The 14251-nt window shown below is 35.5% G+C and overlaps 4 protein-coding genes and 1 pseudogene across 4 annotated transcripts; all 5 read right to left on the reverse strand.

Annotated features, from left to right (window-relative positions):
• Positions 1–1926: 1926 nt before the first annotated feature.
• LOC104773777 (E3 ubiquitin-protein ligase SINA-like 2) lies at positions 1927–2876 on the reverse strand (the record flags this gene model as incomplete). Its single annotated transcript, XM_010498428.1, has 2 exons — positions 2757–2876; positions 1927–2511 (listed from the first exon to the last, which is right to left on the reverse strand). Coding segments are annotated over exons 1-2 (705 nt in total), but the record flags the coding sequence as incomplete, so codon positions are not given.
• Positions 2877–5459: 2583 nt separating this feature from the next.
• On the reverse strand, positions 5460–5816 carry LOC104773778 (E3 ubiquitin-protein ligase SINA-like 2). Its single transcript, XM_010498429.1, has one exon. It carries the CDS (start codon positions 5814–5816, stop codon positions 5460–5462), a length of 357 nt encoding a protein of 118 aa, XP_010496731.1.
• Positions 5817–6119: 303 nt separating this feature from the next.
• On the reverse strand, positions 6120–6818 carry LOC104773779. The gene has a single exon (XM_010498430.1). It carries the CDS (start codon positions 6816–6818, stop codon positions 6120–6122), a length of 699 nt encoding a protein of 232 aa, XP_010496732.1.
• A 969-nt stretch (positions 6819–7787) lies between these two features.
• LOC104773780 (E3 ubiquitin-protein ligase SINA-like 2) lies at positions 7788–8598 on the reverse strand. The gene has a single exon (XM_019242745.1). It carries the CDS (start codon positions 8487–8489, stop codon positions 7905–7907), a length of 585 nt encoding a protein of 194 aa, XP_019098290.1. The 5' UTR covers positions 8490–8598; the 3' UTR covers positions 7788–7904.
• A 3447-nt stretch (positions 8599–12045) lies between these two features.
• On the reverse strand, positions 12046–13758 carry LOC104773768 (annotated as a pseudogene).
• Positions 13759–14251: the final 493 nt, after the last annotated feature.

Raw genomic sequence — 14251 nt, forward strand, 5'->3', positions numbered from 1 at the left:
TTAAGGGGACTAAGGGGTTTGTCTTGAGAGATTCTTGGATTGTGTATAAATCCATGAACATAATAGATTAGATAATTGATTGAGTGAAACTTGTAAGTTTACTAAACAGATTATCTAATAAAGAAGTTTTATTTTGAAAAACCTCTATCTTACTTTGTGTCTCAGTTTCCATACATATCAATACATATCAATAGCTCTTGAGTTCTCATATCAATCTAAATAAATATGTAAATTAAAAGTTATTTTTTGGTCGTATAGTTAATAGTTATGCTATTTGACATGTTCTTTTCATAACAAATCGTCGTCTCTCTCCTTATCTTTGGTTAGACATCCGTGTGCCCTACTAATATCCTCTCCACTCCACGATATTTTATATTTTTTGACATTAAAAAAGTTGTATGTTGAGATACTGATACAATAATCGCTTCACAAATATAAATCACGTGTTCATAGTTTTCAATAATACAGACATACCACTATTATTTATATATTAAAGTTTGGATCTCTTCGACTTGGATACATAAATAAATGAGTAAACCCTAGTTCCCTTTCCACGAAACATTTTCAAATAATTTGTAAGTCTATCATTTACTCATATATCTTATATGATTCTCTCCACTTTAAACTTAAGAGAATCTCAAACGTCTTTAACAAAATCAAAAGTTAATGAAGAGGTGATGATGTGTCATCCATGGAGAGATTCCCCTTATCTTTAATTTTATATAGAGGATATCAGTTAGATACAAAAATTATAGTTTCTCATATAATTTTTTTTTACTATTTCAAATCATAAAACTTTAAGAAACCAGTAAACTAGATGATGAGAAGAAGTAAAAACTAAAAACTAATATGGAAGAGTACCAGTAATTTGTGCACAGTTTGCAACAATACAATAACTTTTTGTTCTACTTAAAAAATGTGTATATATATATATATATATTATTATTTTTTGTTGGTCAACAACCTATTTTATTTGAATTATTTAAGGACATTGCCAACAAAGGAAAGAAGGGCTAGTTTAGCAAAAGAATCCGACTATACATGGTATAGTTCCATACCATCAACAAAATATAAATTAAAATTAAAATATTACAAAAACATAAGAGAGCAACTTCTAATATCAAATTGCCTTGACAAGTCTACGTAAGCCACCGAAATGAATCCTTTGATTGAGCTGAAAGCAGAGACCCACGTTCTGTTCCTCTCTTTCCAAACTGTGTGGATTGAGGCTTTGAAAACATAGCGGGCAAGAAAGCTCCGTGTTCGATCGTGAGTAGAGTCTTGAGACAATTGAGAACGATCGATATATATGGCCAGTAATTTGTGTACTTTGAGCTGAATATGTCTGAATATATCCCCTTCACCGTTCCATAGCACAACATCCGTAGTACACAACCCTCCCACAATAAAAATATATCGCTTAATTAATTATAAGAACAAAGAGAAGTATAAGTATAATGGATGGTCAGAGAAAGAAACAAACATTAATAAAACAATAAGGCCATTAAAATATGAGTTTAGAGAGAGTTCATGGGTGAAAGCAGTAGCAACAACAACAACAACAACAAAAAAAAAAAAACACCGGAATACATTACTAGCTAGGCCACTGGTATATGAACCCAACGACCCAATACAACATATATGAACTGATAATTACTCCTCTCCCTCTTCATCCTCATCATCATCATTGCCATCATCATCGCCATCATCATTGCCATCATCATTGCCATCATCATCGCCATCATCATCGCCATCATCATCATCATCATCATCATCATCATCATCATCATCATCATCATCGCTTTCATAATCATCTTTTTCCGCTTCTTGTACTTCTTCTATTATCAATCCGCCAATGCTAATTTCCATCTTCAGTATAGAGACGTCATCCAGTAAATAATATGGAATTAACATGTAATTTTTTACAGGTGTTTCGAAGCTTAGTTTCTGGATCCTGGTCATCTCGTTGGATCTATACGCCACATCATGAATTCCACTCCGGAAGAGGAGACGATAAGAGAACTCCCCAACACCTGGAGTAGGAGGTGCTATGCAGTTCACCGTCACGTACAAACCATGTGCTCCCTTCAAACACTGAACAACAACCAAAGGACCATCTTCATTTTCTTGAAGGACTAATACCTTCTCAGTGATGCGTAACCATGCGTCATCGGTCTGGCCAGACCTGAACTTTGAGTAATTAGCTTTGTGTTTGGCGATGAAATGAGCGGCGAGATCCTTGTAAGCCCCGGTGTAATAGCAGTTTGGGTCAGGGCAGTAGCAGAGAGTGAAGCTGCATTCTTTCTGATGGGATGATTCTCTGCCGTCTTTGCTATAAGACCACTTCTTGGTGCAGCCAAGTCTAGCATTAGGGCAAGAGATATTAACAGCTTCAACGATCCTCTCCACGAGTCTTGATCGAATGTTACCGACCGGCAAAGAGCAGGAAGGGCACTTATACCTCATCAGTCTCTTATAGCACCTGTAGCATTGTATGTGTCCATTTTCACACTGAGATGTAAAAGCTCAGAGTTAGTTAATATTATCAAAGTTGTATAGAGAAAGAGAAACTAAGCAATTGCAGTCTAGATTACATTTATGTTTACCTATACGAATCACTGTTTACACTAATCAGTATTATCCTAAACTCTCATATCAAGAAAAATAATCTTTCTAGGACGACTCGTGAGTACATGCAATCATTATTTTGTTACCAACAAAAAAAAATATAAACAAGGAAGAAGAAGAAGAGAGACCTGAAAGATAGGACTCGTCAGTGGCAGGCAACAGATTGGGCAGTCCAGCAGATCAAGTTCGAATAGTATCCCATGTTGTGCCATCACGTCACCACTTGAAGTTCCTCCAGCGTTATCCATGGATACAAGTTTTTTTTTGTTTCTTTGGGCGGCTGCTCGATGCTTCTCCAGAGATCAGGTTATGCTTTGCTACTTATATATACATACAGAAGCAAAGGGTGCGTTGAAAACCCTTATTTCCTTATACTTCCCGCCCCAACGTTTTTAAATTTAAGATTAGATTCACACAGTTCGTATGTGGTCTGTGGATGACTAATCCTCTTAACGTTATCACTAAATCTTATCTAGTCTCTTCATTTTGATATCTTTCCTTTTACATAAACGAAAAGTTGGATATTTACATTTTGTTTCACATATATTTTTATGTTTCTAATTTTTAATGTAAATTATATTTGTATGTCTTAGAGTTTTGAAATTTACATATATTACATTATCGGTTCAATTATAAGAGAAACAAATTTAGGGTGATTTTGAGAGATTTGTAGAACATAAAAAGGAAAACTGGGTTTACTCATCATCAAAACAGAAAACAAAAACACCATCGATCATTGCCATGTAAAAATTGGTGGAGTGGAATCTCTAGAGTTTGTGGATGCTATGATCTGATCAAATGAGAAAGTTTCAGTTTCATCAAAGGCATATACAAGATGATTTTCTTTTGGCATCTTCTTTGAATTTCTAATTTGTAAATCTTGATTAAGCTTGAATTTAAGCAACACATCTTGAGCTGCAAAGCACAACATAGAGACGAGTCATCATGCGAGATCCGTCTATATACTCTCATTTCACCTGCATATTCAAATTGTCTCTTTTAAAGCATGATCCAGTACATGGTAAATTAGCACTGTCGATAGTTTTTTATGAGACCAGTATAATAAGCATTACACAACACTATTTATATTCTCACAGGTTCACATGTTGAGTTAACCTTGAAAGCTAACTTTGTGAAATACGATCCAACTAGCCTATAAGAACTAGACTCCCTTTTTGTAAGAGTTCATATCATTTTACCCACGTGCACACTTTTGTTGCAGGGAACGGAAATGCAAGTGCAACACTACTTTATTGTGTTTCTCGCTTAAAGGTCACCAATGTGAAAAAAGTACCTTATAACTCACCTACTGGAGGATGACGCTCGTGATCAAGCGCCATACAATTTGTCTTTAATATCCCCTTTCACTGTCATCCCCCATTTCCCCACCATAATCATCAATGGAGTCTTTCCACTAATAATTACGAGAAAACAACCTTGGTCTTCGTCCATAGCTTCAGAGGCCTTTTATGTTTTGATTGACCTCAATCTTTCTTAGAATTCAACCATTGACTCTGTCTCTCGAGATTGTTTGCTAGATTCAGTGTCTTCCGATTCATTTATGTATATAAAGTAGACCTCACATGCTAGTTAAGGTTGAAAAATTCCAAACCACAAGTAGCTAGGACCGAGATATTTGGATGAGTAACCCTTTGTTCCCTAGAGAGCCGATAAACTCTGACAACAGGTGAGATTCTTGATTTCGAGTATTAGGGCACACGATGGTCTTGAAGTTATATTGTGATTTGTGAGGTCTTGATGAGTTTCTTTATTTCCATAAGCGATAAATTGACGTTCCCTGCAACTCTTTCACATTAATTTCTCTTAGTTTCTGTTTTTTTTTCATTAACTAGTATCCTGGTTTCTTAAAATTTTCTGATTTGAAATTGTTAAAATTAATCATTTACGAGAAATTAATTGTATTACCAAATTGCTCAACTCTAAGCTATCAAAATATTTGATTATGCTCAACTCTAAGCATAAGATTTGAAGAGGGCATTGTAAACCTAAAATCTCTGTAAAAGAAATCTTAAAGTAGACCAACAATTTGTTTTCTCCAAATTTGAAGCATAGTCGAAGTTACAAACAAAAATACCTACTTTGAAAATCAACACGTACTTGACATCACACATCAAAAAGGAGCGGAAATGCTAATGAAAGAAATAAATTAGTTTTTGCGTGCTTTCTTGCATTCTGTTTAGCAAGTTTACTTTGATTTTTAGTTCTCGAATTTACAGATTCAGGAAAATATTTATAAAGTATTTTTAACTGGCCCATTACTAATATGGTATCAGAGCCTAGGTTCAAACTTTTCGATAGTGGTCTACCACTCGTGGATGTCCAGTCCCACAAGTTTCACGCTTCAAATGTCAGCGTGAGGGGGGGTGTTAGAATTATCCCACATCGGAAGAATCTATATTCTTTGGGCAATATATATAGTGTGTGGCAACCCTCCTCTCTTGAGCTAGCTTTTGGGAGTGAGTTAGGTCCATTGAAGGGGGTGTATTAAGATATCCCACATCGAGAGAATAGAGATTTGTTGGGCAATATATATAGTACATGGGTCTCTCCACTTATTGCCAATTGGTTTTGAGTTGGACCCCATGTTTACTAATATGGTATCAGAGCCCATGGTAAATTTCTCTCGATTGTGGGTTTACCCGTGGATGTTCAGTCCCACAAACTTCACGCTTCAGATGTCCAGCCCTGAGCGTGAGGGGGGTGTATTAAGATATCCCACATCGAGAGAATAGAGATTTGTGGGGCAATATATATAGTACATGGATCTCTCCACTTATTGCGAATTGGTTTTGATTTGGACCCCATGTTTACTAATATATACAGTTGACAGTCACATACACACCATGTGCCGCCTTGAAGCAATGAACAACAACCAATGGACCATCTTCATATTCCTGAAGGACTAATATCTTCTTACTGATGCGTAACCATGCGGCATCGTACTGGCCACACGTGAACCTTGAGCAATTAGCCTCGTGTTTAGCATAGTAATGACAGTAGAGATTCTTGTGCATGCCCTTGTAGTTGCAATCTGGTGCAGGGCAATAGCACATATAAACACAGCACTCCTTCTCATGGACTAATTCTTTGCCATAAGAGAACTTCTCCTTGCAGCCATGTTCAGCGTTTCGGCATGGGACAATGACCGATTCCAAAACACTCTCCATTATTCTGGATCGGTAACATAGATTGACTACTGGTTTTTAGCGAACGACTTATTCATTGCAACGTTGTTGTCAAATGTAAAAAATCTTATTACATTCTTACAGTTTCAATGAAAATAATATAAACTATGAAGCATCAATAGCATAAATTGAATACTTCAAAGAAACAAACGGAAGAAAACAATGTTACGAAGGAAGAGTATTTGCATGCGCACATGCACATTATTGAAATCAAACATTTAAAATTGAAAATTGAAACGTTTTAGCAAGGTCTCAGAATGCTTTACACTTGGCTTTATCATCCTCTTAACCGTCTTCTTCTGGTGGTGACCTGTTGAGATCAAACTTTGGAGTAACACCAGATGCACTCCCTCCTTCGTCCTCCTCTATTGGATCAACATTCAGATCAATCTCCAACCCTCTAGTGCCTGAACTAGACCCTCCACGACCGGAAGAAGCAGCAATCGTGCCACCAAATCCTTCCTCAGTCGCATCAAATGTTGGTGGAGGAAGGAAACCTTGATAACCACGATCTTTGTGCAGGCTTAAGTGTCCAAAGCCTGCTTTCCAAGAACCAAAACCTATCCCACATATGTTACATGTGGGAGGACCTTGAGGAGGGTTGGTCAATTGCGTCGACCCTTTCTTTCTAGCCATTTTAATTGGCTCTTTGTCCATGGTGGAAGCGACGACTGTAGATCCAGACGCTCCGGCAAGAGCTTCCACTAAGACACGTGGTCGTCCGATTTTGATATTATTTTTGGGAGCCCCATCAAAGCCACCTTTTCCACTCACAGGTTGATCCTTCTTCCCAGCGGCTTCTTTAGCAGCATCAACAATAAGTGTTGCCGCAACTGCGGCTTCTTTACGGATGGTTTCATCCACATTAAAACTTTCAGCGAGACTCAATGCCGGCACGGCCAGAACAGACTGATAGCCACTGTCGTCAGAACTTTCATGTTTCTCTTCCTCAGAATTCAGTTTTCTCTCGTCGGGATTACTCATGATTTTGCCTTGTTGAAACTTGAGAGTCAAAAATTTCTTATCGTTGTATCTTATCCCTGTTTCTCATTTTTAATATAAAAATTAATTTTGTATTTCCTAATTTTGTCCATACCATTTAAATTCAACAAATTGGTCAATCTAATTAAATTTTGTTCAACCATTTGTAGATTTATTTCTAACTAAAAAGAAAAAACACTTCATAGAAATATTTTCATAAATAATTTCCCAAATCAGTCCTGTCCTTACACACCCAACTATAGAACGGAGTACCAATAAAGCCCACGAGCAAAAATTTATATTTTTAACCATTAACATTTCATGTCTTTCTTTAGGGAGTGTAAGTGACTCTATATCATATTAAAAAGTTATTTTCAGTTATTGTAGAAAAGTAAAACTCGTATTATGATTAGTTTTTTAAAAGGTTCATCAGTCCCAATAGTAGGTTGTAACGAATCTGGTATTCAAATATCAAAAGATTAAAAATATGATATTGACGAATGTTTAAAAGCTCCTGTTTTAATTAACCACTTATCATCAGATTCGAATATGACATTAATGAAATCTAAATTACGTATGTTGAGCCTATTGTAATGCACCAACTTCCAAATCCAAGGCCGCTAAAACTCTTGAAATTGCTCGTACTCCAACCAAAGAAACTTATCCCAAATCCCACTATAAACAGATATGTTCTCTTTGATAGCAACATAAGACCAGAGCCTGCCAACCATCACTCCTATGTTGCTATCACTCTTCTCTCATTCCAAACATCAACAACATTACATTTAAGATGTCTTCTTGGAGGAAGAGACATGAGATAAAAGTTTTGTATTCATCAGTGAGTAATATTTAGTATATATCTTGAGTTTTTTTTTTTAAATAATTTAAATAAACTACACAATAAATACTACAAAAAAGCACATACAGATTTGAACAAGAATGTCTTTGAATTATCATGCCCAAATAAAACATGTAGCCTAGTATAGTGATGATTGTACTCGTTTACAATTAAGTTAAACAATGAGCCATAAGAAATATTTGTTTAGAAGAAACATCATAAATTTATCATAAGGGTACCAGAAGAGCGGCCTAAAATGGTTTGTATAAGCTGATTACTTCTTCATCAACATCTTCTTCATCTTTTTCTCGTATGCGAATTACCATATTTGATGTAGGACACTTAACCAAGAAAAAGTTAGGAACCAACATGAAGTCTGTTCCCAGAGTTTCGAAGCTCAATTTCGGAACCCTATTCATCTCCGACGATCCAAAATTCATAGTGTTACCTTCGATCGAACATGAGATATCGTAGGACAACTCTCCAACTCCCGGAGCAGAAGGTGCAATACAGTTCACTGTCAGATATAAACCTTGTGGCTTCTTGAAATATATGACAACAACCAATGGACCATCTATATGCCTCTGAATGACTGCAAAGTCTCGCCATGCCCAAATGGATTTTGTACACCAGAACTGTGTAGGTTCGTGTCTGTGATTATCAGAGTAGTGACTATTGAGATCATTGTACACGCCCTTGTAATTGCAGTTAGGTGCAGGACAATAGCACAGAGCAAAAAAACATTCCTTCTCATGAACTGATAGTTCTTTGTCATCATTGAAATTCATGGTGCAGCCATGTTTGGTGTTTTGGCACAGGAAAGAGTCTCCTTCCATGATTCTCTCCACTTTTCCAGATCGGTTTCTACCAATGGGCAAATTGCTGTGAGAGCATTTGTTCCTTAGTTTAGTACAACACAAGAAGCATGTTATATGTCCACAAATACACTGAAATGCAAAAATCACAAAGTTAGTTAAGAATAATATATTTACCGAAAGCTGCAACGACTAGTCTATAGAAAAGAAATGTACCAATGCATATTTAACTACTTGTCTAGTTGAACTTGTCAACTCACAAATAACAAAAAGAAAAGAAAACTAACCAACCCTAATCCGTAATCCATATGTTTTCTAGAGAGGAAATTATCATCAGTAAGACAAAAGGAATGGTGAGATTAGTTATAAACACACTTGAGTTGGTTTTATTATTATTGAACCTCTTTTGGGAGGTATTATTCCCACACATTTTTCTTGGTCTTATCAACCATATCTAGTCCAGAATCTAAGAAAATATACTAATTTATCCATTATATTTCTTCTACCAATCTTCTACAGGAGTCATGTGCAAATTCAATCAAATGGAAAAGTGTTGTATCACAAATCAGTGTTAAAATCAACTATATATATATATCGGATTATAAGGAGGCGTGAAAGACCTGAGAGACAGGAAACATGACTTCGTCACAGCAGGAAATTTCGAAGCTTTCAAACATTTCTTCTAGTTCTTCCTTGGTAGGGTGGCTGCTCAATGCGTCTCTAGCGACGCTTGTGTTGTCCACCATTGTTTATCGAAAATTTTCTAGAGGTATTGGTTATGTCTGCCCTTGGAAATGTGAGAAGGAGATAAGCCCTAATTTGTTTTTGTGTCTTTTTCCATCGCACCGTTTGAGTCAGACTTTAAAATATCTAGTGATAACAAATAAATGTGTTTATTATTATTTTTTACTTAATTTCATATTTTTAAAAGTATGTTTTTATAATCAAATAAAATAATTCACTAGTTATTTTTTCAGAAAACTGATGTATTATATATTTCTTTTAGTCCCACAAAAATCTACTGTATGTTTTCAATTTAACATATAAAATCAAAGAAATTCAACAAAATATTAATTTAAGTCAGTTTAACAAATCAATTTTGAGTGACTTAAACGGATCCTAACTTTGAGAACGAATCAGTAAAGGAGACTTGAAAATGTAAGAGAGCTTAGTAAATATGCTTACTTCAAATGCAAAAATTAAATCTAAAAAATTTAGGTGAGATTTGGAAAAATTTTACAATAAATCATACTCTCTCTGTTTATTTTTGCTTGTCACTCTAGAGTTAATTTTTTGTTTTCTATTACATGTCATTTTGTGTTTACGATGCAATTTTACGGATCAAATTTTCAGTTTTATACCTAACTTTTAGCTTATTAATTATTTATATCAAATGAAATAGTGTATTAGTGAGGGGTAAAATAATAAAATTTAATTATTTTCTTAATATATGTGAAATTGTGTAGAATGACAAGTAATATAATACAGAGAGAGTAACTATTTCACCAAGTTTACCCAAATCATCAAAATTCATAGAAAAAAATATAATCAAAATTAGTTGTTGATAATCATTAAAAATTGTGTTTGCTTACATGGATGGTAGAGAAATTTGTGTGATACTTGTGTTGATATAAAGCTAAGGATTAGAAAATTTAGAGGGGGGGTATTCAAATGGGATTTTAGAGAATTTGATGGGATTTAAAATTTTTTAGATTTTGATAGTTTTTAGGATACTTTGTGGATTTGTTAGTTTTTCAATTTTAAAAAAAGGAAAAGTATTTTGTGATTTGCTGAAATTTTAAAAGAATATATATTGGGTGATTTTAAGAGATTTTAAAACCAAAATAGAAAATATCGCTTCTGCCTTCTTGCTCTTTTTTCGATTATAATTGCAGATTCGTAAGAAATTGAGATGTTGATGACATTACCACAAATGATGTTGCTGAGAGAATCAAGTCCATCATTTTGGTGAGAGGATTGTCACTACAGAATGCAAGCTTGTGAATTAAAATATACAAAACTCCTATCAGATTTGCAATGGAGTTGTCTCTGAAATTTTCACAGAGTATTTTCAAAGTATTGTCTCTGCAGTCTTTGTTTCAAAAACCCTCCATTTCAAAAACCAAGAATCAACAAGATATCCCTTAACCCTTAAGAACAACAAAGGTCCATAAATAGAACTTCTACTGTCAAAAATCTTGAGAGTTCACTAGTGAAGAAAGGTAAAAGACTGGTCAAAAGCAGCCAATAAACCTCCCAAATCTGCAATTGCCAAAAATCCCAATTTCTCTCATTTGAACAAGCAGAGACTGGACTTGAATCACTTGAAAAAAATTAAAAAAGTCACACTTTCAACCACAGTCTCCTAGGCTAAACCCAGATTAAATGGAAAGGAATGAGCTTTAACAAGTGAGGGTTAGGAGGTTTATAATAAATAACCCAGAGGAAACAGATAGTTAGAAAAGGGAATTGAAAGAACCTGGTGTAGAAATTGGTTGAGAGATTGATGAAGGTCTGAAGACCGAGCTTTTCGAACAGATTGGATTTATCGATAGCGAAGGCCTCAGCCTGATCGACGCCGCTCAATACCGATGCCTTCTCCTGCAGCGATTGCATCTCTCTCTCTCTATCTCTGGTTCGGAGTGGTGAGAAGAAAAACTGTGGGCGATACGATTGAATTTTTAAAAAAAAAGAAGGAATGGGACTTGTTTTTAAAAAAGTATTGTCTCTGTAGAAAAATCATTGAGCTCACTTGCAGGGATGTATTTGCAGAGGATCTGAAGAAACGTACGTAGCATCACATTCACTACATAATATGTTTTTCTTTGGATATCATTTGTGAAAACGTCATCAACATCCACTACAGAATATAAAAAATGTTTTTCTTTGGATATCAAGTCACTTTTCTCATTGAAAACCTTGTTTTTATTTCAAGAAGGATGAACTCAGAAAATTCTGACGACATTTTTCAAAAAAACAAATCTTTCAAAATAACACCTCTTAAGGTGTGATTTTTTCTGTTGGATTTCTCATGTAAAAATGTATCCAAAGTCTCCTAAAATCTGTGTTTTGATTTTCTATTTAAAAAAGTTATAATTTGAATAACAATTGTTTTTATATGATTTTGACAAATTATTAGTTGAATAACAAGATATTGTGAGTGATTTTAAATGATTTTCAAGAAATTCCAAATTGAATAACATTGGATTTGGGAAGTGATTTTAAAATCATAAATTGAATAACAAATGATTTTAATAAAAAACCAAAATCCTCCGGAATCCTCATTTGAGTACCCCCTCTTAGGCACTTTTTATTTAATGATTGTAATTTGTCCTTCGATTGCAATGAAACATGATGTAATATATCCTTTTTGTCATCTAAGTATCTATCTAATTCATGTTCAAGCGCATTACATGATTCGAAAAGCAGCTCTAGTTAACAAGAAATTGAGGAGATGTTGTTTGGTCCTTCGGAAGTTCATATATGTAATGCAAAAAAACTGTTATTAGAGGATGGAAATGTCTATTCCATAAATTATGATAACTCATTGTAAATGCAATGCATGAAACTACAAAGCCAAACTCAATGACCCATTCATTACCTAACAGAATTCCCTACTTCTACTGACCGAACATAGCTCAGATATGAACATAGGCATCTTCATTGCCGATGCTAATCTCCATCTTAATATGAACACCACTCAACATATAAGATGGGATCAACAGAAAGTCATCTTCAGGCTGCTCTTCTAGCTTTCTCGATTTCTGAATATTCTTCACCCTCAACCCCAGCCTTAGTGTGCTATGCTCTTGGATTCTGGCTAGGCTGCTGGAGAATTTGCGTACTCCCGGAACCGTAGGCGCTATATGGCTCACAGTCACATACACCCCTTCTGATCCGGTGAAATTTTCAACTACAATCACATCACCTTCTTTCTCTTCTTGAAAAATGACCATCTGATCACTAACGTCCTGCTCCAAGCAGAATATTATAGAACGTCTCAGCTCCAAGCCGAATATGTAACCCAGACTCCGTTTGTGTGCACCACGAAAATGGTTGTTGAGATCCTTGTAGGAGCCAATGTAGTTACAATCCTTAACGGGCATGAACATGGCGCGAAGACACACACTCTCTCATGGCTTAGTAATTTGTTTCCATAGGGGGTGCTCTCTTTACACCCGTACATTGCATTTGAGCATGAGACTAGCCCTGCTTTTATGACCTTCTCCATGGCTCTGCATCGAACATCGCCGATAGGCAATTTGCAGAACGAGCATCTCTTCTTCAATTTGATGCAGCACACGAAACAAGCTAGATGCCCATTGTTACACTAAAAACGCAATAAAAACACAAAGTGTTAGCACAGAGCTAAAAAAGAATCGATTTTTCCACTTTTTAGTGAAACCCATTGACCTAAAAACAAAACAGCAACACTGACTAAAGTGAAACTCATTGACCTAAAAAAAAAACAGCAACACTGACTAGAGTGAAATCGTTGGCCTAAACACAAAACAGCAACAGTAGCTACAGTGAAACTCATTGACGTAGAAACAAAACAGCAACAGTAGCTAAAGAGAAACTCATTGACCTAATAAACAAAACAGCAACACTAGCAAAAGTGAAACTCAATGACCTAAAACCAAAACAGCAACACTGGCTAAAGTGCAATCGTTGACCTAAAAACAAAACAGCAACACTGGCTAAAGTGAAATCGTTGACCTAAAAACAAAACAGCAACACAAGCTACAGTGAAACTCGTTCACCTAAAAACAAAACAGCAACACTAGCTAGAGAGCAAACTATGTTAGCTTCTCAACAATTGGGACCTAGAGTTGTGACCTTTGAACTTAGCTTAACCAATTAAGAGACAAAATTAAGTGAATGGTTCTCATTTGCAATTTCACCAAACCCTAACTTTTTTTTTAAAAAAAAGGAACGAACCTGAAAGATTGGTTTTATCAAAGGGTCGAAGCAATTGGGGCAGTCAAGAACATTCGAACTGGGCAGAGTTACGGATTTGGGTGATGAACTAATCCGGCGTTTGCTTGATTGGAGAGTTATATCTTCGTCAGAATCACTATCATCACTAAGCACCACAAGTGTCTTTTCGTCTTCTTCTTGCATAGAACTTGAGTCGTCGGTGGAAACAGAAGGAAGTCGTCGCCTCTTCGTGGAGATACGGTGGCTGATTCCTCTTCCGTAGTTGCGTCTAGACAATTTCATCATCTCTCTCGGCACCACCTCACACTGACGGATCGAGTTCCCTTTTTAATTGGCTTTTATGCATGCGTGTAAGGATGTTGCGTGGGTTAAAAAAGCCCGGCCCGAACCCGAAAATAAGGCTGTGTAAAAACAACCCGAATTCGAAAAGTCCTTTGGTTTTGGGTTCCGGACTAACTTGGGAACCTCACTCTTTTGTTTCTAAACTTTATTATATTGAAAATTTTTAAATAATGCAATCAAAAGTAGTGATCCGTGTGATCAATGCTATTTTTCGTTTAATCTCTTTATTTTCGTGTGGCACATCCATTTTAACCATGCACGATTCAAACATATTGGAACAAATATTTAATAGTGTCTTTTGAATTGACATAAACATAAAAATATTACCTAGTTAACTAAATTTACACATTTATTCGATCGATCAAATTTAGCCGGTGTCGTTGATATGATGGATAACATATTTTCTGTTAACTATGTTGTCTATTCTCTATATATTGTGATTCAATAGAGGAGATCCATTGAACCTATGTTTATTTTATCTTTGATAACGTATTGATATG

Source organism: Camelina sativa, unplaced genomic scaffold (genome assembly GCF_000633955.1).
Source record: "Camelina sativa cultivar DH55 unplaced genomic scaffold, Cs unpScaffold00639, whole genome shotgun sequence".
In the NCBI taxonomy this organism is placed as follows: Eukaryota; Viridiplantae; Streptophyta; class Magnoliopsida; order Brassicales; family Brassicaceae; genus Camelina; species Camelina sativa.